Genomic DNA, 23,408 nt, shown 5'->3' with positions numbered 1-23,408 from the left:
GCAAACTGCAGGAGAGCAGTTACCTGAAAAGAGTAGGAGAGGAAGCAACTTAAATCAGGGAGTAAAGGGTTAAGTGACGCCAAGCTTGAGTTTTAAAAGTGAGTAGATTGTCGGAGGAGATACAGAAAGAACTTGAATTTATACAGCACCTTTCACGACCTCAGGATGTCCCAAAGTGCTTTACAGCCAATGAAACATGGCAGCCAAATTGTGCACAGCAAGATCCCACAAACACCAATTAAATAAATGACCAGATCATCTTTTCTTAGTGACATTGGTTGAGGGGTAAATATTGGCCCAGGACACCGGAGAGAACTCCCCTACTCTTCTTCAAAATAGTGGCCGTGGGATTGTTCATGTGCAGCTGAGGGAACAGAAAGGGCCTCGGTTTAACATCTCATCTGAAAGACAATGCAGCACTCCCTCAGTACTGCACTGGGAGGTCAGCCTGGATTATGGGCTCAAGTCTCAGGAGTGTGACTTGTACCTAAGACCCTCTGACTCAGAGGTGAGAGTGCTGCCCACTGAGACAAAGCTGACACCTTAATATATCTGAAAACTAGTGTCGGTGACTCAATAATTTGAGGGTGGACACTGACTGTTCAGAATTGAGGCTGAATTGGAAGATGTAGGGGAGGAGTTCCATCGTTTTGGGGTTCTGGGAAAGAGTGAGTTAGAGTAGGGGACGGTGCGACTGGTCACTGAACGTTAATGTACAACCAGGGGCTGTTCAACCTGCTTGCACAGACCTGAAGGAGCCAGATCGTCTCTCCGAGGTACTTAAGTATCTTCTTTAGAAGCCTAATGGAGCAGAGACTGAAATACGACATCCGAGCACTAACGGCCTCTCAGTCGTGGAACTGTGGAGCAGGTCCTGTGATCAGGATCGGGGCCGGAGAGGTGAGAGTAGAACCGAACAACGGCACTCCCACTGAGCTGGACGACGGAGGAGAGGCATTGGAGGAGGATGGTGTGGTTGACCATGTCAATGGCTGTAGACAGGTGGAGAAGGATGAGGAGGGAGAGTTTACCGCGGTCACAGTCACACAGGATGTCATTTGTGACCTTGATAAGGGCCGTTTCAGTGCTGTGGTAGGGGCAGGGACCTGATTGGAGGGATTCAAACATGGAGTTGTGGGAAAGTAAAGGCTCAGGTGCAATGGGCTGAATGAACTGTTCTCTTATTCAGATCTGACTCAGTGAGATCATCAAATGGGGAGCATGACAGCGAGATGAGGGACTGGGAACCTTGGTGTACACGGAAGGAGAAGGAACATGGATTGAGGGAGGGGGAACTGAGGACCATAAGGGGATATTTTCAGCCAAGTCAGGGACCGGGGGGGTTTTCCAAATTTTTTGGTTGAGACGTTAACCCGAGGCCCCCTCTGCCCTCTCAGGTGCGTGTCAAAGATCCCATGACACTATTTCGAAGAAGAGCAGGGGGAGTTCTCCCCGGTGCACTGGGCCAATATTTATCCCTCAACCAACATCACTAAAAAAAAACAGATTATCCAGTCATTATTTCATTGCTGTTTGTGGGATCTTGCTGTGCACAAATTGGCTGCCACGTTTCGCACATTACAACAGTGGCTACACTTCAAAAAAAAGTACTTCAATGGCTGTAAAGCACTTTGGGACGTCCTGAGGTCGTGAAAGGCACGATAGAAATGGGAGTTCTTTCTTTCTTTAATTTGCATCACAAGGACAGTTAGAAATGAATGAGTGTCTCCTGTGACATTTGCCAGTTGCAATCAGCAGCTACTTTGATACAAAGCCTTGACATCCTGACTATGCCCTTCGTATTGACTGCTCCCCTTGGGGGAAAACGTCTCCTGAAGGTGACTCTGGTAGGTCGGGGCTTGTGTCTGGTAGCCAATCCATTTCCGACCTCCAGTCTCCAGCCTCTCTCTCTACATCACAACCTTTCTTGTCTTGCTCTCTCTCTCTTTTATCGATATTACTACACTCTGTGCTCCTCTGAACTCCCCTCTCGGTCTTCCTCAGTTCCACATTCCCTGTCCTCCGCACTCTTCCTCCTCACTGCATTCCCACTGTGTTGAAATCAAGATTTATCGCCCTGCCCCCAACTCATTCTTTTCCAGAACACCTCAGTAACATCGCCCGTCTCCACCCCCGCCTCCGCTCATCTGCTGCTGAAACCCTCATCCGTGCCTTTGATACCTCCAGGCTGGACTATTCCAATGCTCTCCTGGCCGGCCTCCCATCTTCCACCCTCTGTAAACTTGAGCTCATCCAAAACTCTGCTGCCCATATCCTAACTCGCACCATGCTATAGACAGAGCTAAGCGATTCCACAACCAACGGATCAGATCAAAGCTCTGCAGTCCTGCCACATCCAGTCGTGAATGGTGGTGGACAATTAAACAACTAACGGGAGGAGGAGGCTCTGCAAACATCCCCATTCTCAATGATGGCGGAGTCCAGCACGTGAGTGCAAAAGACAAGGCTGAAGCGTTTGCAACCATCTTCAGCCAGAAGTGCCGAGTGGATGATCCATCTCGGCCTCCTCCCGATATCCCCACCATCACAGAAGCCAGTCTTCGGCCAATTCGATTCACTCCACGTGATATCAAGAAACGGCTGAGTGCACTGGATACAGCAAAGGCTATGGGCCCCGACAACATCCCAGCTGTAGTGCTGAAGACTTGTGCTCCAGAACTAGCTGCGCCTCTAGCCAAGCTGTTCCAGTACAGCTACAACACCGGCATCTACCCGACAATGTGGAAAATTGCCCAGGTATGTCCTGTCCACAAAAAGCAGGACAAATCCAATCCGGCCAATTACCGCCCCATCAGTCTACTCTCAATCATCAGCAAAGTGATGGAAGGTGTCGTCGACAGTGCTATCAAGCGGCACTTACTCACCAATAACCTGCTCACCGATGCTCAGTTTGGGTTCCGCCAGGACCACTCGGCTCCAGACCTCATTACAGCCTTGGTCCAAACATGGACAAAAGAGCTGAATTCCAGAGGTGAGGTGAGAGTGACTGCCCTTGACATCAAGGCAGCATTTGACCGAGTGTGGCACCAAGGAGCCCTAGTAAAATTGAAGTCCATGGGAATCAGGGGGAAAACTCTCCAGTGGCTGGAGTCATACCTAGCACAAAGGAAGATGGTAGTGGTTGTTGGAGGCCAATCATCTCAGCCCCAGGGCATTGCTGCAGGAGTTCCTCAGGGCAGTGTCCTAGGCCCAACCATCTTCAGCTGCTTCATCAATGACCTTCCCTCCATCATAAGGTCAGAAATGGGGATGTTCGCTGATGACTGCACAGTGTTCAGTTCCATTCGCAACCCCTCAGATAATGAAGCAGTCCGAGCCTGCATGCAGCAAGACCTGGACAACATCCAGGCTTGGGCTCATAAGTGGCAAGTAACATTCGCGCCAGATAAGTGCCAGGCAATGACCATCTCCAACAAGAGAGAGTCTAACCACCTCCCCTTGACATTCAACGGCATTACCATCGCCGAATCCCCCACCATCAACATCCTGGGGGTCACCATTGACCAGAAACTTAACTGGACCAGCCATATAAATACTGTGGCTACGAGAGCAGGTCAGAGGCTGGGTATTCTGCGGCGAGTGACTCACCTCCTGACTCCCCAAAGCCTTTCCACCATCTACAAGGCACAAGTCAGGAGTGTGATGGAATACTCTCCACTTGCCTGGATGAGTGCAGCTCCAACAACACTCAAGAAGCTCGACACCATCCAAGATAAAGCAGCCCGCTTGATTGGCACCCCATCCACCACCCTAAACATTCACTCCCTTCACCACCGACGCACTGTGGCTGCAGTGTGCACCATCCACAGGATGCACTGCAGCAACTCGCCAAGGCTTCTTCGACAGCACCTCCCAAACCCGCGACCTCTACCACCTAGAAGGACAAGAGCAGCAGGCGCATGGGAACAACACCACCTGCACGTTCCCCTCCAAGTCACACACCATCCCGACTTGGAAATATATCGCCGTTCCTTCATTGTCGCTGGGACAAAATCCTGGAATTCCCTTCCTAACAGCACTGTGGGAGAACCGTCAACACACGGACTGCAGCGGTTCAAGAAGGCGGCTCACCACCACCTTCTCGAGGGCAATTAGGGATGGGCAATAAATGCTGGCCTCGCCAGCGACGCCCACATCCCGTGAACGAATAAAAAAAAAATGTCCCGTTCACCCATCACCCCCTGTGCTCGCTGACCTACATTGGCTCCGGGTCTGGCAATGCCTCGATTTTAAAATTCTCATCCTTGATTTCAAATCCCTCCATGGCCTCCCCCCTCCCTATCTCTGTAACCTCCTCCAGCCCTACAACCCTCCGAGATCTCTGCGCTCCTCCAATTCTTGCCTCTTGCGCATCTCCGATTTTCATCACTCCTCCATTGGCGGCCGTGCCTTCAGCTGCCTGGGCCCTAAGCTCTGGAATTCCCTCCCTAAACCTCTCCGCCTCTCTCTTCTCCTTTAAGACGCTCCTTAAAACCTACCTCTTTGACCAAGCTTTTAGTCACCTGTCCTAATATCTCCTTATGTGGCTCGGTGTCAAATTTTGTTTGATAATCGCTCCTGTGAAGCACCTTGGGACGTTTTACTACGTTAACGGGATAAATACAAATTGTTGAATCTCAAAACTGCGGATCTCCTCACCTTTCCCAATCTTTCCTCCCTCCTACTCTCTACAGGCTTTTAAAATCCAAGCTTGGTTTCCTCTCATCACTGATTTAATTTGTCTTCCCTTGAACTCTTTAACCTTGTTGATGTCCTGCACCAGGGGCCTCGACCCTCCATAATAAAAACAACCCGTGGGTAATTCGACACTGGGCATAGTTGTTCCTGACGGAACCTTTTCCCCAGCACCCGTCAAACAGCGACTCTTTGTCGATCGTTCAGCTCAGACTCTGGGCCTCGACGCCATTTCAAACTGCCCAATGTGGGTTAACAGCAGGAAATGATTTAATCACTCGCAACGAGTGAAACCAAAGCAACAACAATCAGGTTAATGAGTAATTAAACTGAAACCAAACTTATCAAAAAGCAAATACAGCTCTGCGTTTCGATGGAACAATCGTCAAGGGGATTTCAGCACACCCCTCAGCCTGATAAGCCTGGGTGGTGAGAGGGAGCTCCGTTAACACGGGACTTGTTCGAGATCTTCCAGCGCCAATCGGCAAACAAAAAGAAACTCAGTAGGTGAAAAAGTCACGTGTCCCTCTGGTCTGCGATTCTGCTTGGATCAATATTTGTGCCACTCGGGTGTGCTGCTCAGACCTGATTGGTGGAGGAGTGTGCCAGAGGACAGAGGCAGGAGCACAGGGACGGGCAGACTATCTGGATGGGGCTCGGCAAGACCCCCTGATGGCTTAGTCGATATCGTCACTGCCTGACCTGCGTTCTGAGCCGTACAGATGGAGAAGACCCCAGGATCCATCCCCAGTTTGAGTCAGCTGATCTCAGCCAGGGCACTGCTTGGGGTTCTTTAATTGGTTATAACTGGTTGGAGCAGTATGATTGGCCTTTGCGCTCCTGGACTCCCACTGTACAGTGACTTCTACCGGAACGTGTGTGTGGCTAGCAGACGAGGGACGGGGTCTGGCTCACCAAGATACCTGTGGAATTCCCTCCCTAAACCTCTCCGCCTCTCTCTCCTCCTTTAAGATGCTCCTTAAAACCTACCTCTTTGACCAAGCTTTTGGTCACCTGTCCTAATATCTCCTTATGTGGCTCGGTGTCAATCTTTGTTGGATAATCGCCCCTGTGATGCACCTTGGGACATTTTTACTACATTAAAGGCGCTATATAAATGCAAATAGTTGTTGCTGTGGTTGATTAACTAACCCACCCACCCACCCTTCCAGGACCAGCTCCACAGGTACCAGAGGGGTGGCCAGTGGCCATGGAATAACGCTCCCGCAGGGTTCAGTGACTACAGCAACTGGTAGATAATGAACATCAAAGGACAGAGAGCCCGGTCCATCACTGGTGAGTCACCGATTGTGTAAAGACGCCATAAATGTGCAGTTTCGGGGGGCGGTGCCACCGTTTGCTTCATCCTCACGAGTGGAAAACAATTGTGTAACCTGTCGACAAGGGTAATCCGAGAAGAGAGCCTTTATCTAAATGACAGTACGCCCTTGTACATGATCTAAACTAGATTCACCTCGTGCATTTACAGTCAGGTAAAAAATCCAATCACCGCATATTAACCATTGACTTTCGTGCCGGTTCCCAACTGGCGTAGGATTTCAAAATGATCCTACTGGGCAAGGACTTAAAAATTCTCTACATTGAGCACTGGGTGTTTCATTGGAGTAACGCACTGCTCTGTCTCCTGTACGACCTGGATTGGAATTCAACACTCACTAACAAGGTGAAAATCTCCTTTCTCCATTAACTTAAGGGTCCCAGAAAGAAAAAGGTTATGTTTTCTCAATTTATTCCTGGGGACCACAATTCGGTGTAAATGAGCACTCTCACTCGGGAACATCAGGAAGCTCGGATTGAGAAAAGCCGAATTGGCCCATCAAACCCTCTCCTCCCACAGCCCACGTACACTCTCCCCTATCATGGACTCGACCCACCCATTTATCCTGTGAGAGAAAGTTCTATGTAAATAATCGGTGACCCCCCCAAAGGGAATGAAGCAAAACTCCAGAACATTCACCAATTGTCAAATATTCAACCCTGACCAACAGATAACATTCCTTTATTGGCCCTTGCCGCCCAATAGCACAGGACACATCATGTCCCATGGGGTATTTGATCGTTCCATTCCACCCTCCTCTCCAATTCCAATATTTATCCATCCCCAGACTGGCCCCTTCTGTTGCTGTGATTAAGCTGAACACAGCACACCCAGCACGACCTGACCAAGTCACACTGTGAACTTCTCACTTAGCGAGCCAGCTCTGCACTGAGCAAACTGGAACTGCTCGGCTGAGATCCACTGACTCAGCACTGACCGGCGAGTGAACCTGGGACATCAACATTTTCACTTACCCATTCTTCCACGTTGGGACCCATCTCTTCACCAGCTAACCCTTTGTCCCAGAAGATATTCGGTTTCCCATATTTCCATATTTTGTGCCGCACTCTTTGAGCGAAGAATGCAATGATACAAAATGTCAGCGACACCAGGAATCCACAGACAATCGCCACGGCCTGTCGAAAGGGAACAAACAGGAGTGTTACATCGAGTTACATCGAGTCTACAACACAGAAACAGGCCATTCGGCCCAACTGGTCTATGCCGGCCTTTATGCTCCACACGAGCCTCCTCCCACCCCATCTGCAAACCCTTCTATTCCTTTCTCCCTCATGTGTTTATCTCGCTTCCTCTTAAATGTATCTACACTATTCACCTCAACTACTCCTTGTGGTAGCGAGTTCCACATTCTCACCACTCTCTGGTTAAAGAAGTTTCTCCTGAATCCCCTATTGGGTTTATTGGTGAATATTTTATATTTATGACCTCTAGCTCTGGACTCCCCCACAAATGGAAACATTTTCTCTAAGTCTACCCTAGCAAACCCTTTCATTATCTTAAAGACCTCTATCAAGTCAACCCTCAGTCTTCTCTTTTGTAGAGAAAAGAGCCCCAGCCTGTTCAGCCTTTCCTGATAAGTATAGAATCATAGAATGCTTACAGCATGGAAGGAAGCCATTCGGCCCGTCGAGTACATGCCGGCTCTCTGCAAGAGCAATCCAACTAGTCCCACTCCCCTGCCCTATCCCCATAGTCCTGCAAATGTTTTCCCTTCAAGTACTTATCCAATTCTCTTTTGAAAGCCACGATTGAATCTGCCTCCACCACCCCCTCAGGCAGTGCATTCCAGATCTTCCGTGCTGTAACCATAGTGCGGTGCCCAGAATTGAACACTTTGCTACGTTAAATTTCATCTGCCACGTGTCCGCCCATTCCACCAGCCTGTCTATGTCCTCTTGAAGTCTATCACTCTCCTCCTCACTGTTTACTACACTTCCAAGTTTTGTGTCATCTGCAAATTTTGAAATTGTGCCCTGTACACCCAAGTCCAAGTTATTAATATATATCAAGAAAAGCAGTGGTCCTAGTACCGACCCCTGGGGAACACCACTGTACACCTCCCTCCAGTCCAAAAAATAACCGTTCACCACTACTCTCTGGTTCCTGTTATTTAGCCAATTCTGTATCCATGTTGCTACTGCCCCTTTTATTTCAAGGACTTCAGCTTTGATGACAAGCCTATTATGTGGCACTTTATCAAACGTCTTTTGAAAGTCCATATACATCACTGGGCTTGATGGCCGGCGCGGACACGATGGGCCGAAGGGCCTCTATCCGTGCTGTATAACTCTATGACTCTATCACATCAACCGCACTGCTCTCATCGACCCACTCCGTTGCCTCATCAAAAAACTCAATCAAGTTAGTTAAACACGATTTGCCTTTAACAAATCCGTGCTGGCTTTCCTTAATTAATCCACACTTGTCCAAGTGACTGTTAACTTTGTTCCGGATTATCATTTCTAAAAGTTTCCCCACCACCGAGGTTAAACTGACTGGCCTGTAGTTGCTGGGTTTATCCTTACACCCTTTTTTGAACAAGGGTGTAACATTTGCAATTCTCCAGTTCTCTGGCACCACCCCCATAACGGATGTTTGGAAGATTATGGCCAGTACCTCAGCAACTTAGGGTGGATCCCATCCGGACCGGGTGACTTATCTATTTTAAATACAGCCAGCCTTTCTAGTACCTCTTCTTTATCAATTTTTAGCCCATCCAGTATCTCAACTACCTCTTCTTTTACTGTGAATTTGGCAGCATCTTCTTCCTTGGTAAAGACAGATGCAAGGTACTCATTTAATACCTCGGCCATGCTCTCTGCCTCCATGAGTAGATCTCCTTTTGGCCGTTAATTGGTCTGACACCTCCTCTTACTACCCATTTACTGCTTACATGCCTATAGAAGACTTTTGGATTCCCTTTTATGTTGGCCCCCAGTCTATTCTCATACTCTCTCTTTGCTCCTCTCATTTCCTTTTTCACTTCCCCTCTGAACTTTCTATATTCAGCCTGGTTCTCACTTGTGTTTTCAACCTGACATCTGTCATTTGCCCCTTTTTTTCTGCTTCATCTTACTCTCTATCTCTTTCGTCATCCAGGGAGCTCTGGCTTTAGTTACCCTATCATTGCCCTTTTCCATCCGTCACTCTTCCTCTCCATCTCTCTGTCTCTCTCCATTTCTCTCTGCTTGTGTCTTTATAGCTTTGTCGCTTTCTTAATCTGCTCCTCGGTGTATGTCTGCATCTCTCTGTTTCTCTCTCCATCCTTTTCCACCTCTCTCTGTTTGCTGTGTCTCTGCAAGCCTTTGTCTGCCTGTCTCTGTTCCTTGCTCTATCTCTCTGATTGTCTGTACCTCTCTTCTCATTGCTTAGAATAGTGAAGGAGTGGGAAGCAGCAGTGGGCACAATGACTTTGTGTCCAGAACCTTCTTTGCTGCTTTTCTCCGAGCCTGCTCTAACAATTTGCTTTCTTGAAGGTAAAAGCCCAAAACTCCATAACATGTTCCAAATGTGGCCTCAGCGGGTTAAAGTAACCTGTCTTTGAATGTTCTTACAATACCATCCCAGGACTTGGCAATAAGCATTGACTGGTTGATGATTGCACACAAATCTTTTCCATTTAGAGAAAGGAGACCATCGTCCCATCTGCCTGGGCTGGATTAGAAGGCAGGATCCAAGAGTTCAAAGGTCAGCCCCCCTTGACACTCTCTACACCAGGTCAAAGTTGACCAATCCCATGTTTACTAATGGACACCCGCCCGCTGTGCACACGCTTCCTGTTTCAATATTGGTGGTTTTGCATTTACCCACAGCTGGTTCCACCTGGATTGGCCCAACGTAGGGTTCGCCAACTCTGGCTGGTCATATTCCTGGAGGATTCATCACATGACCTCCCCCCTCCAACCGCCCCGCCCCACATTCCCGCCATTGGGCACCTGACATGTCCATCCTCGCAGTGCCCCGCCTTCCCATGGCCAATTGGAAAGCGAACAGACTCTTCGTTACCCAATCGGACAAACAGCTATTTTCTCCCCATCTCCAATATTTTTATAATGAACAAAAATAGTCAAAGAAAATGCACAATTTATTAATGCCTGTGTGATTTTTCTCCCCGGGTGTTGCTCGCAGCAGTGTCCAGGAGATTAATCTTTAATTCCTGGAGACTCCAGGACAATCCAGGAGGGTCGGTGACCCTTATCCCAGTGGAGTCCAGGATTGCTGTCTGCAAGGGTGCGTTCAACGGAGCCCTGTAGGCTGCCTATACAGTTTTGATCTGCCCACCCAATAGTTTACATATATCTCGAGTTACTGATACCAACAGATCTCCCCCTGCCTGGAGAGACAGCGTTCCTGGGCCAGCCTGCTCCATATTGTTTGAGAACAATGTAAACAGCAGAGATCCCAGAGCAATCCCACTGCACCATCAACTGAGCCGAAATTTAGCATTAGTCCGGAGATAAAAAGAAAGATTTTGTATTTATACAACGCCCTTCACATCCTCAGGACGTCCCAAAGCGCTTTACAGCCAGTGAGGTACTTTTTGAAGTGAAGTCACTGTTGTAATGTAGGGAAACGTGGCAGCCAATTTGTACACAGCAAGATCCCACAAACAGCAATTAAATAAATGATCAGATCATGTTTTTTTTAAAGTGAGGTTGGTCGAGGGATAAATATTGTCCCGGGAGAATTCCCCTGCTTCTCACGCAATGGTGGCTGTGGGATCTTTTACGTCCACCTGAGAGGGCAGACAGGGCCTCGGTTTAACGTTTCATCCGAAAGACGGCACCTCCGACAGTGCAGCACTCCCTCAGTACTACTGTTTCTCAAACTCTTGTCCCCTATCTTTCCATCAGATCAATGCTTTTTGGATGAACACCGATAGCATCTCCCTTAAAACTGCCTCAAGCATTTCCCCCACAGCCCCCGTCAGACTAACCATACAAGGTCTGACTCATGACGCATTCCTTTACTTTGTATATTAAGATTACAAATGCAACCTTCAGACATGACCTCCAGTGGAGCTAAGGATGAGAAGCTGATTTCTCCCAAGTTTGGCTCAGTCTCCAACAGTTGACAACTGGCTCCTGCATATCTCAGTTGATTAAATGCGCTGCCCTGAGTGGAACTGGGCCAAGATTCCAGCTCCATCCAACATCGAAACACTTCCAGACATGAGTTGCCAACTCTGGTTGGACGTATTCCTGGAGGTTTCATCACATAACCCTCCCGCCTCCTGCAGCCTGTCCCCCCAACACTCCCACCATTGGTCACCCAACACGTCCATCCTCACAGTGCCCCGCCTTCCCTTGGTCAATTGGAAAGCGAACAAGTTTTTCATTACCCGATTGGATGATTCTTCAACGTCAATCAACGGCCTTTATTCCCATCTCCGATATTTTTACAACTAATAAACAAAAGTGTTTAAAGAGAGTTTTTTTAAAAGCAATTTTGTTATTGCCCCATTGATGTTTCTCCCGGGTTTTTGCTCGCAGCTGTGTCCTGGAGATTAGTTATTAATTCCTGGAGACTCCAGGGCGATCCTGGAGGGTTGGCAACCTCTTAGTGCACAGACAGCGACCAGAAAACCTGGGCCATCTTAGCTCTTCCCTAGCTGGGGACACTGAGGTTAATTGTAGGACACCCACTGAAACCCTGGCTGAGTTTGTGGTGATGTTACTCGAATCTGTCATTCGGGACAGAGTGACTGAGCACTTGGACGAATTAGAGCTGATCAGAGAGCCAGCCTGGATTTGTGAAGGGCAAGTCATGTCTGAATAATCTAACCAATTTTTTTGAGGAGGTCAATACATGTCCATGGATGTTATCTATATGGACTTCCAGGAAACATTTGATACATTTCCATGCAAGAGATTGGCAAAAAAGGTACAAGTCAGGAGTGTGATGGAATACTCTCCACTTGCCTGGATTGGTGTAGCTAAAACAACACTCAAGAAGCTCGACACCATCCAGGACAAAGCAGTCTACTCGATCGGCAGCCCATCCACCACCTTAAACACCTACTCCCTCCACCACCGGCGCACCGTGGCTGCGGTGTGTTCTATCTACAGGATGCTCTGCAGCAACTCGCCAAGGCTTCTTTGACAGCATCTCCCAAACCCGCGACCTCTACCACCTAGAAGGACAAGAGCAGCGAGTGCATGACAACAACATCACCTGCACGTTCCCCTCCAAGTCACACACCATCCCGACTTGGAAATATAGAATCATAGATTCGTTACAGCACAGAAGGAGGCCCTTTGGCCCATCGAGCCTATGCCGGCTCTTTGTTAGAGCAATCCAGTTAGTCCCACTCCCCTGCTCTTTCTCCGTAACCCTGCAAATTTTTTCCCTTCAAATATTTATCGAATTCCTTTTTGAAAGCCATGATTGAATCTGCCTCCACCACCCTTTCAGGCAGCGCATTCCAGATCGCAACTACTCGTTGCGTAAAAAAGATTTTCCTCACGTCGCCTTTGGTTCTTTTGCCAATCACCTTAAATCTGTATGTCGGCAGTTCCTTCATTGTTGCTGGGTCAAAATCCTGGAATTCCCTTCCTAGCAGCACCTTCACCACACGGACTGCAGCGGTTCAAGGGAAGGCTCACCACCACCTTCTCAAGGGCAAGAAGGGATGGGCAATAAATGCCGGCCTTGCCAGCGATGCCCACATCCCAAGAATGAATTTTTTTAAAATGAGAGTGCACAGAATTGGAGGTAATCTCGCAACATGGGTTGGAAATTGATTGGGAGATAGGAGACAGGGAGTAGAGATAAAGGGAACGTTCTCTGATTGGCAGGATGTGAGAAGTGGTGTTCCCTGGGGATCTGTCTGGGCCCTCGGCTTTTCACCGTATTTATCAAAGACTCGGATGAAGGAATAGAGAATTGTATATCCAAGTTTGAAGACAACACTAAGTTAGGTGGCACAGTAAGTGGCACAGATGGGAACAGAAAGTTACAAAGGGACATGGACAGAATAAGTGAGTGACCAAAACTGTGGCAGATGGAGTTCAACGTGGGGAAGTGTGAGGTCATTCACTTGGATCGGAGAAAGACAAATCGGAATATTTACTAAAAGGTGAGAGACTAGAAACTATGGCGGAGCAAAGGGATTTGGGGGATCCAAGTACAGAAATCACTAAAAGCTAGTGGACAGGTACAAAAAATAATCAAAAAGACAAATGGAATGTTGGCCTTTATCTCGAGGGGACTGGAATACAAAGGGGAGGAAGTGATGATTCAGTTGTACAGAGCCCTGGTCAGACCCCATCTGGAGACTGGGTTCAGTTCTGGGCCCCGCCCCTCAGGAAGGAGATATTGGCCTTGGAGGGGGTGCAGTGCAGATTCACCAGAATGATACCAGAGCTAAAAGGGATAAATTATGAGGACAGGCTGCATAGACAAGGCTTGTTTTCCTTGAGTTTAGAAGATTAAGGGATAATCTAATTGAGGCGTTTAAAATGATAAAAGGATTTGATAGGGTAGATAAAGAGAATCTATTTCTTCTGGCGGCAGGAGTCCAGAACAAGAGGGAATAATCTTAAAATTAGAGCCAGACCATTGAGGAGTGAAATCAGGAAGCACTTTTTCACACAAAGGGGAGTGGAAATCTGGAACTCTCTCCCCCAAAAAGCTGTGGATGCTGGGGGTCAATTGAAGCGTTCAAGACTGAGATCGATAGATTTTTGTTGGGTAAGGGGTATCAGGGGATATGGAGCCAAGGCGGGTAAATGGAATGAGGTACAGGTAATCCATGATCTAACTGAATGCTGCAACAGGGGGCTGAATGGCCTCCTCCTGTTCCTATGATTGAATTAGTGAACACAGAGCAAGGCAAAACCAGTGACCTTCCTGGTCTGCATGACTCAGTACCACTAGGGGTGGTGCATTTTTTTAATTGAACCATTGCGAGCTCATGAACTTTATCATGTTTTAGCAGTAAACCTACACAGGAATCAAAGAACGAATTTCCATTCTACAAAAGGCTGAGACACGGCAATAATAAAGAGTGACTCACCTCTTGAGGATCCACAACACAGTAGTGATAGAGATACTGATTGGTAAACATCGTGGCACCAGCAGGTGAATAGAACTGGTTGCATAGCATCCTTATCTGGCTGTAGTACATGGACCCTCCGCTGCCAGCCATGGGATTCACCCCCATGATGTACACAATGCTGGCGATGAGCTCCATCGCCCCCAGGATCGCGCTGAATATCAGCACCAACAGGTAAAACTTCCGACTCCTCGCGTTGTGGGACTTGCTGACGCTGGCGATAAAGAAGGCCAGGCCGACGATGAACGAGATGGCGGCCATCGCAATCATGAAGCCTGTGGCAGCTCTGGGGTCAGTGGTGCCTCGGTTGTACCCTCCCATCCCATAGCCACCTCCGCCCAACCCGGAATAGTACCCACTTCCACCCATCCCAGGGTAGTACCCACCTCCACCCATCCCGGGGTAGTACCCACCTCCACCCATCCCGCCAATGCCATACCCATAATTGTATTGCCATTGCAACGTTGATGCCACACACGCAAAAATAGCGAGACACAGGACTACAATGATCCCCTCTAAAATACGGATGATCCCTGGTGAGGAGTTCCATTTGTAGAAGTGTTGTGGCTTATCCTCAATGTAATAAGAGTCTGGTGGAGGGGAACGCACGTCATATTCATAGCTGACCACAGAGGGTCTGTGCGGGATGGGCTGGCTGAAATGACTTGTTGGGCTGTAGGCAGGCGGGCTGCCAAAGGGTCTATTCTCGTACATTGCGACGGCAAGTCCTAGGTAGTTTAAGGTGGTTGAAGCGACCTAGAAATAAACACACAGGAGGAAAATTTACCAATAAGTCAAGTCGACATCACTGAAACAAACGATAGTGACAAGGCTGAGACCCAATCATTCTATTCGGAGATGGTCTACTAGGGCACGAAAACGCCAACATTCAATCGGTGCGAAAGCATTTACAGAATCCTATATCTAGGATATAGGTAAGTGTGAGGTGGAGCATTTTGATAGGAAGAATAAGGAGGCCACATACTGCTTGGATAATAAGAGTCTAAATGGGGGAGAGGAGCAGAGGGATCTGGGGGTACAGATACACAAATCACCAAAAGTAGTGACGCAGGTTAATAAGGCCATAAAAAAGCAACCAAGCACTGGGGTTCATTTCTAGAGGGATAGAATTGAAAAGCAGAGAAGTTGTATTAAATTTGTATAGAATCTTGGTTAGACCACACTTAGAGTATTGTGAACAGTTCTGGTCTCCATATTATAAAATGGATATAGAGGCACTGGAGAAGGTGCAAAAAAGATTTACTAGGATGATACCATAACTGAGAGGTTATACCTATCAGGAAAGATTGAACAGGCTGGGGCTCTTTTCTCTAGACAAGAGAAGACTGAGGGGTGACCTGATAGAGGTCTTTAAGATTATGAAAGGGTTTGATAGGGTAGACGTAGAGAAGATGTTTCCACTTGTGGGGGAGACCAGAATTAGGGCCATAAATATAAGATCACTAATAAATCCAATAGGGAATTCAGGAGAAACTTCTTTACCCAGAGAGTGGTGAGAATGTGGAACTCGCTCCCACAAGGAGTAGTTGAGGTGAATAGTGTAGATACATTTAAGGGGAAGCTCGATAAACACATGAGGGAGAAAGGATTAAAGTTATGCTGATAGGGTGAGATGAAGAGGGTGGGAGGAGGCTCGTGTGGAGCATAAACAGTGGCATGGACCTGTTGGGCCGAATGGCCTGTTTCTTCACTGTACATTCTATGTAATTCTAGAACAATCATCCTGGAGTTGACTTAGACTGAACCTACTCAGCCATCGACTTGCTTTTAATTCAGATTCACTCCCTTTTGACTTAATCCACATTTTGATGCTGAATAACTCCAGGCGTTGCATGTGAATGGTCTGTGTGTAACTCATCACCCTATCAGCATATCCTTCCACTCCTTTCTCCCTCGTGTTTATCTAACTTCACCTTAAATGCATCTACACTATTCACCTCAACTACTCCTTGTGGTAGTGAGTTCCACATTCTCACCACTCTCTGGATAAAGAAGTTTCTCCTGAATTCCCTATTGGATTTATTAGTGACCATCTTATATTTATGGCCCTAGTTCTGGTCTCCCAGAGAGCTTCGACCCATGTTTCTGGGAGGCTGTTGACTTCAATATCCCAGAGGTGAGAGGTCAGTTTCTGGTACAACTTTGGTCTAATGCAAAACGATTTTAAAAAATCAACCAATTTGCATTGAGGGATTTTCAAATTGGATTGGAGTAAATCGGAATTCAATGCAAGTCATAGAATCATAGAGTCTTACAGCACAGGAAGAGGCCAGTCGGCCCATCGTGCCTGTGCTGGCTCTTTGAAAGAGCTATACAATTAGCCCCACTCCCCATAGCTCTGCATTCTAGCCATAGAGTAAACTAACTGATTACTAGTTTAGTCTTGGTAGTTACTCACCAAATTTAACTCAGTGCTAGCCTAGTCATGTTAGCTGGTTATCAGACTGAACTAAGTGCTAGTTTAGTCTTACTAGGCACCTACCAAAACTAATTTATTGCTAGTTACTTACCAAACTTAACTCATCAGTTTAGTCTTGTTAGTTTGTGAGACTTAACTCAGTAGTAATTTAGTTTTGTTAGTTACTTACTAAGTTTAATTCAAGCGGTGTTTGGTCTTGTTAGTTATTTACCAATCCCGGACTAGTTTAGACTTCTTAATTTCTTGTCAAACTAGTTTAGATTTAACTCCCCAGCTTTCATCTCACAGTAAAGCTGTTTTGTATTTTTGAGTTCACCAAATGAAACATTATTGGGAGTAATTGAACAAGGAGCTGGAGCCCTTTACGTTCATAGATTCATAGACAGGTTACAGCAAGGAAGGAGGCCATTCGGCCCATCGAGTCCGTGCCGGCTCTATGCAAAGCAATCCAGCAGGGTAACGGAAGCCATCGCCCATCCCTTCGGAACGGCGTTCACCTAACACTAGTTAGGCCACAGCTTAAGTACGGTGTACAGTTCTGGTCACCACAGTACAGGAAAGATGTGATTGCACTGGAGGGGGTGCAGAGGAGATTTACGGGGATATTGCCGGGGCTGGGGAGTTTTAGCTATGAGGGAGGATTGGATAGGCTGGGGTTGTTTTCTTTGGAATGAAGGAGGCTGAGGGGAGATTTAATTAAGGTGCATAAAATTATGAGGGGACCAGATGGAGTGAATAGGGAGAACCCATTTCCCTTAGCAGAGGGGTCAGTGACCAGAGGGCATAGATTTAAAGTCATTGGTAGGAGGATTAGAGGGGAGCTGAGCAGAATTTTTTTCACCCAGAGGGTGGTGGGGGTCTGGAACTCACTGCCTGAAAGGGTGGTGGAGGCAGAAACCCTCAACTCATTTAAAAAGTACTTGGATGTGCACCTGAAGTGCTGTAACCCACAGGGCAACGGACCAAGTGCTGGAAAGTGGGATTAAGCTGGATAGCTCTTTTTCATACGGCATGGACACGATGGGCCGAATGGCCTCCTCCTGTGCTTTAACTTTCTATGATTCTATGATTTTACCTGTTAAAGTCATTTTAAAAGTGATCACCTTTCACTCCTGTCCCTTTAGGGAAGGAAACCTGCCGTCCTTACCCGGTCTGGGCCTATATGTGACTCCAGTCCCCACACCAAATCGAATGACTCTTAACTGCCCTCTGAAGTGGCCCAGCGAGCCCCTCAGTCATATCAAAGCCACTACCAATGGTTCAAGAAGGCGGCCCACCACCACCTTCTCAGGGCAACTAAGGGATGGGCAATAAATGCCAGCCTTGCCAGCGATGCCCACATCCCCAGAATGATTTATTTTTAAAAAAGGTCAGTCTGGATTATGAGCTCAAGTCTCTGGAATGGGGCTTGAACCCATGACCTTCTGATTCAGAAATGACAGTGCTACTCACTGAGCCAAACTGACACATCAAACTGTCCTGACTCCAGACAGAAAGAAAAGGATCGGCCGTTGAGACAGATTTCTGTGCTTTCACCTAATTCCAGATTCAATTAGAAAACAAAAACTGGGAATCCATGGGAGTGGGAATTTGTGCAGCCAATTTGTAACGTGTATACATAGAATTTACAGCACAGAAACAGGCCATTCGGCCCAACAGGTCTATGCTCCACACGAGCCCCCTTCCTCTCTACCTACTTCATCTCACCCTATCCCCACATCCTTCTATTCCTTTCTCCCTCATGTGTTTATCCAGCTTCCCCTTAAATGTATCTACACTATTCGCCTCAACTACTCCTTGTGGGAGTGAGTTCCACATTCTCACCACTCTCTGGGTAAAGAAGTTTCTCCTGAATTCCCTATTGGATTTATTAGTGACTCTCTTATATTTATGACCCCCAGTTTTTGTCTCCCCCACAAGTGGAAACATTTTCTCTCTGTCCACCCTATCAAACCCTTTCATAATCTTAAAATTAAGTCACCCCTCAGCCTTCTCTTTTCTAGAGAAGTTTGGTAGAGTTTATTCTGTTGAGTTTTGCTGGTGAAATGGTAACCGTGTAGAGTTACACGCCCCAATCGGAGCCCCATGGGCAGCTTGCAATGGACACAGGCCCTCTGTACGAACAGCGGGAGTTCATTCCGATTCTCTTCACTTCGTGTAATATAATTCCACAGTCAGTGCCCTCGCTGGAACACAGACCCACTCCACTCTGAAGCCAGATCAGGTCCTGATTATGGATTTACACTCCAATATCTTACGGCTGGGGTCAAAACGCGACAGTTGTACTGTCATTGCAGACATGCAAATCTGGACTAAGTCACTTGCAGTAGATTCTTTACTGAGAACACTCCCTGGGCTATTCAGAACTATTAATTTTAACCTTCCCCGAACTAACTTCAGTTCCTACAGCTGTAACTCTGTACTGGGGGGTATTTAAATAACAATCACACAAATATTAGCAATTCTCCAAAAGCCTGTAACTAAATACAGGAATTACATTCCAGAAATAATTGCCAGAAATAAATCAAATGCTACATTTCCCTTCTTGACTGTACGGGTCAATCTCTCCAAATAAACACCTGTAACTCCTACACAAATTGCGCATATTTTATTTCCAGGGCGCTTACACTTGTACACGCAGCAATCTCCCAGTGAATAAGTTTCTTTGTCTCTCTCTCTACCCCCCACCTCCCAGTTATTCCCAAATTGCATCCCCCCCTCCTCCCCTCTCTCTCTCTCTGGGTCACTCACTCACCTACATCCAGCCCCGGTTAGGATCACCTTCTCTTCGCAAGTTTCTTTTGCGTACCTAACTCTCAATTTGCATTTAATTACCATGGCAACTCTCAAAAGAAGTGACTTAAAATATAAAAAGTATCTGAAATCTTCCGGGGGGTGAAATAGCCCCGAAACTGACACTTAACGTGTACATTTCGCATTGATCCTGAAAATGCCTCTTACCTCCTCGGCTCTCAGTGACTCCTAACCCGGGTGTGGTGTTAATAGCTTTTCCTGCTATTCTTTTAATTCGACTTATTCTCAAAAAAAAAATATTTATTGTTTGTTCTCTCTCTGAGACGGGAAAGAATTCCCAACTCAGTCAGGTGTTCTCGAGATCCAAGACTTCTCTCCCCAGAGGAAATGTTTGCACCCACTTGTTGGCTCTCTCTCTCTCTCCTCTCTCACACACTCTCTCACTTTGGGTCGTTGTGAGTCCGTTACTGGGAAGGAAAATGGCAGCGAGAATGGATTAATCATTCATCCGAAAAAAACAAACCGAGTCTGAGAGGAAGCGAAAGTTCAGGTTGGCGAGTTCTGACTCCCCCCATTTGGTCGCCTTTCTCCGGGAAATCGGTGGAAGGAATTAAATTAGATTTTCCCCCCTTCCCCCTAAAACACTAATTTGCAATAATGCAGAACGAAATATTGCAAAAACCTGCAGAAACTAAATTAAACCCTCCGCCTGTACTAACTGAGACTGCGGGAAACAGCCTCACTCACAAACATTGAGAGACTCTTTTATTGATCTGGTTTATTTATATATCAAAGTCCCAGTTAACTGGGAATGTTCAATCACCGATTCTAAAAATAAATATATAAACCAAACAGGACAGGTAAGAGAGAGAGAGAGCAGCTGGTCTCTGGAGTCTGTCATACTGCTTCTCACAACCCCCATCCCCCACACAGCTACCCAATCCCCCTGGAAAGGCAAAAAAAAGGACAACACTTTAGGTTAATTTATGTACTTACCTGATTTATGCCCCCGGTGCTCCCTGACCTGTCTAACGCGAATAGTTTATCCACTTGGTTTGAGTCTAATCCAAGACCTCAATCAAATATCCTTGAAAGTATCCGCAATGGTTCAGTGGCAGCACTCCCACCTCTGAGTCATGAAGGGTTTGTGGGTTCAAGTCCAACTCCAGGAGACTTGAGTGCAGTACCCAGGCTGACACTCCCAGGGCAGTACTGAGGGAGTGCCGCACTCTCAGAGGTCCCGTCTTTTGGATGAGATGTTAAACTGAGGCTCCGTCTGCCCTCTCAGGTGGGCGTAAAAGATCCCACGGTATTATTTCGAACTTTTGTCCCTCAACCAATATCAGTAAAACAGATTATCTGGTCATTGCTGTTTGTGGGATCTTGCTGTGCGCAAATTGGCTGCTGCGTTTCCTACATTACAACAATGACTACACTTCAAAAGTACTTCATTGGCTGTAAAACGCTTTGGGATGTCCTGGGGTCATGAAAGGTGCTATATAAATGCAAATCTTTCTCTCGTTCCTTCTTTCCTTTTCTAAAGTAAAAAGCCTCGGCTCTCAATACATTCTGATAACTGAGGCCCCTTAATGTAGGTACCAAACCAGTGGTCTTTCTCTGAACCTTTTTCGGGACCTCTGTATCACCCACCATGTGAGGGGACCATCACTGGCCCCAGTATTCTAGACCTGCCTGACGTAGGTCTTAAACAAAGAAAGGATTGTTTTTTGTTCTATATTTAATTGTCCTTTAATTTAATTATTGCTTTCACAATACTCTCCTGGATTTGGTCAGTGACCTTCAGCGACTTGTGTATTATGAGCCCCAGGCCCTCCGCACACTTGGCAACTTTGAACATGCTCGGCGTTAACTCTAGCGAAGTGCATCAGGCTACACTTATTTACATTAAAAAACGTTTGCAGATATAGACCCACACAAGGGTGTGGTAGTTTAGTGGTTATGTTTCTGGACTAATAATCAAGAGTATGTAAACTCAAATCCCACCACAGCAGTTTGAGAATTTGTATTCAGTTAAAAAAAATCTAGAAATAAAAAGCTGGTTATCAGTAAAAGTGACCGTGAAACTGTCGGATTGTTGTAAAAACCCAACTGGTTCACTAATGTCCCTTCAGGGAAGGAAACCTGCCGTCCTTACCCGGCCTGGCCGAAATGTGACTCCATTCCCCACACCAATGTGGTTGACTCTTAACTGTCCCTCTGAGAAAGCCCCTCAGTTTTATCACCACCTTCTCAGGGCAACCAGGCAAGGGCAAATAAATGTCAATCTTGCCAGCGATGTCCACATCCCGAGAATGAATTTTTAAAATGATTCCCCATCATACCTAGATCCACCTGCAATCCATTTTTCTCGTCTCAGTCCTTACATCCTACTTATCTTTGTATCATCCACAAATCCACAGAGCAACAACCCTAACACTGATCCCTGTGGGATTCCACCAGTGCCCAGGCCCCTATGCACAACCAATTATAACTACTTTCTGTCCACAGGAATGCAGCCAGTTCCTTATCTAGCCCAAAATTTGCCCGCCAATAAAAGAAAAAGAAAGACTTGCATTTATATAGTGCCTTTCATGACCTCAGGACCTCCCAAGGTGCTTTACAGCCAATTAAGTACATTTTGAAATGTAGTCACTGTTGTAATGTAGGAAATGTGGCACAGCAAGATCCCACAAACAGCAATGTGATAATGACCAGATAATTTGTTGTTAGGTGTTAGTTGAGGGATAAATATTGGCCAGGACACCGGGGAGAACTCCCCTGCTCATCTTCGAAATAGTGCCATGGGATCTTTTACATAGAACTGAGAGGGCCTTGGTTTAACGTCTCATCCAAAAGACAGCACCCCCTCAGTACTGTCGGCCTAGATTATGTACTCAAAGTCCTTGAAGTGGGACTTGAACCCACAACCTTCATGAGGTCAGAGGTGAGAATGCTACCCACTGAGCCAAGGCTGATAATGCCACAAACCCCAACCTGGCTTAGTAGCCTCTTGTGTGGCACTTTGTCAAAGGCCTTTTGAAAATCCAGATACACAATGTTGACATTGTGACATCTACCAACTTTATAACTTCCTCAAAAATTCAAGCAGGACCTTCTTTTCCAGAAGCCATATAGAGATTCCCTAGGAGCCATTTTTCTTTTGAGTCGATCGTACAATGCATCTCTAATGATGCCTTTCTAGCAACCTGCCAGTAACCCAAGTCAAACTAATGCGCCTGTAGTTTCCTAGTTCTGACTTGTTGGCCATTTTAATTATAGGTACCAGACGAGCCTCTCTTCACTCCATGGGAACAATCCCAGACCACTGCGAGTTGTTAAATGCATGATCAAAGACCTTGGGTGAATGCTGTCAGGCCCAGCAGTCAAATCTCTTTGGAGATCACTAATTCCAACCAGGACTATATCCACATCGACTTTGATAAGTTCAACTGTATCATCGACCCTTCGTTTTATCACTGATAACTCAGCATCATCTCCTGGAGTGAAGGCCGAGGCATAGTAGCTATTTAAAACCTTGGCCCTATCCTGGGAATCCACCCAAATCTGCCTGTGGAATCTCTCAGTGGTCCTCTACAGTCCTTAATGGCCCTCTGACTCTTAACCACAGCTGAGAAGGAGCTTGTTATTATTACTACAGATAGTCACTGTCCTCTTCCCCAGTATCCATTTCACTGACCTGTTCTACTGAGAGTTATTTACTTTAAACCTGTATCGTAGAATCATAGAATGATACCGCACAGAAGGAGGCCATTCGGCCCATCGTGCCCGTGCCGGCTCTTTGAAAGAACTATCCAATTAGTCCCACTCCCCCTGTCCTTTCCCCATTACCTTGCAAATTTTTCCCCTTCAAATATTTATCCAATTCCCTTCTGAAAGTTATTATTAAATCTGCTTCCACCGCCCTTTCAGGCAGCGCATTCCCGATTATAACAACTCGCTGCGTAAAAGAATTTCCCCTCATCTCCCCTCTGGTTCTTTTGCCAATCACCTTAAATCTGTGTCCTCTGGTTACTGACCTTCCTGCCACTGGAAACAGTTTTTCCTTATTCACTCTATCAAAGCCCCTCATAAAATGCTTTTAA

The 23,408-nt window shown here is 46.7% G+C and overlaps 1 protein-coding gene across 1 annotated transcript in view; it reads right to left on the bottom strand.

The window, feature by feature from the left end:
* The window catches only part of LOC137299700 (uncharacterized), a 63,349-nt gene that overhangs the window by 22,175 nt on the left and 17,766 nt on the right, over positions 1-23,408 (bottom strand). The window contains exons 7-8 of the mRNA XM_067968640.1: positions 14,073-14,867; positions 7,009-7,170 (exon numbers count right to left, since the gene is read on the bottom strand). Of these exons, the coding sequence (XP_067824741.1) occupies positions 7,009-7,170; positions 14,073-14,867 (957 nt within the window). The remainder of the gene's footprint in view (positions 1-7,008; positions 7,171-14,072; positions 14,868-23,408) is intronic.

This window comes from Heptranchias perlo, chromosome 29, assembly GCF_035084215.1.
Source record: "Heptranchias perlo isolate sHepPer1 chromosome 29, sHepPer1.hap1, whole genome shotgun sequence".
Classification (NCBI taxonomy): Eukaryota; Metazoa; Chordata; class Chondrichthyes; order Hexanchiformes; family Hexanchidae; genus Heptranchias; species Heptranchias perlo.
Note: the sequence above shows the minus strand (reverse complement) of the source record. Positions and strands in the feature narration are given on the sequence as shown.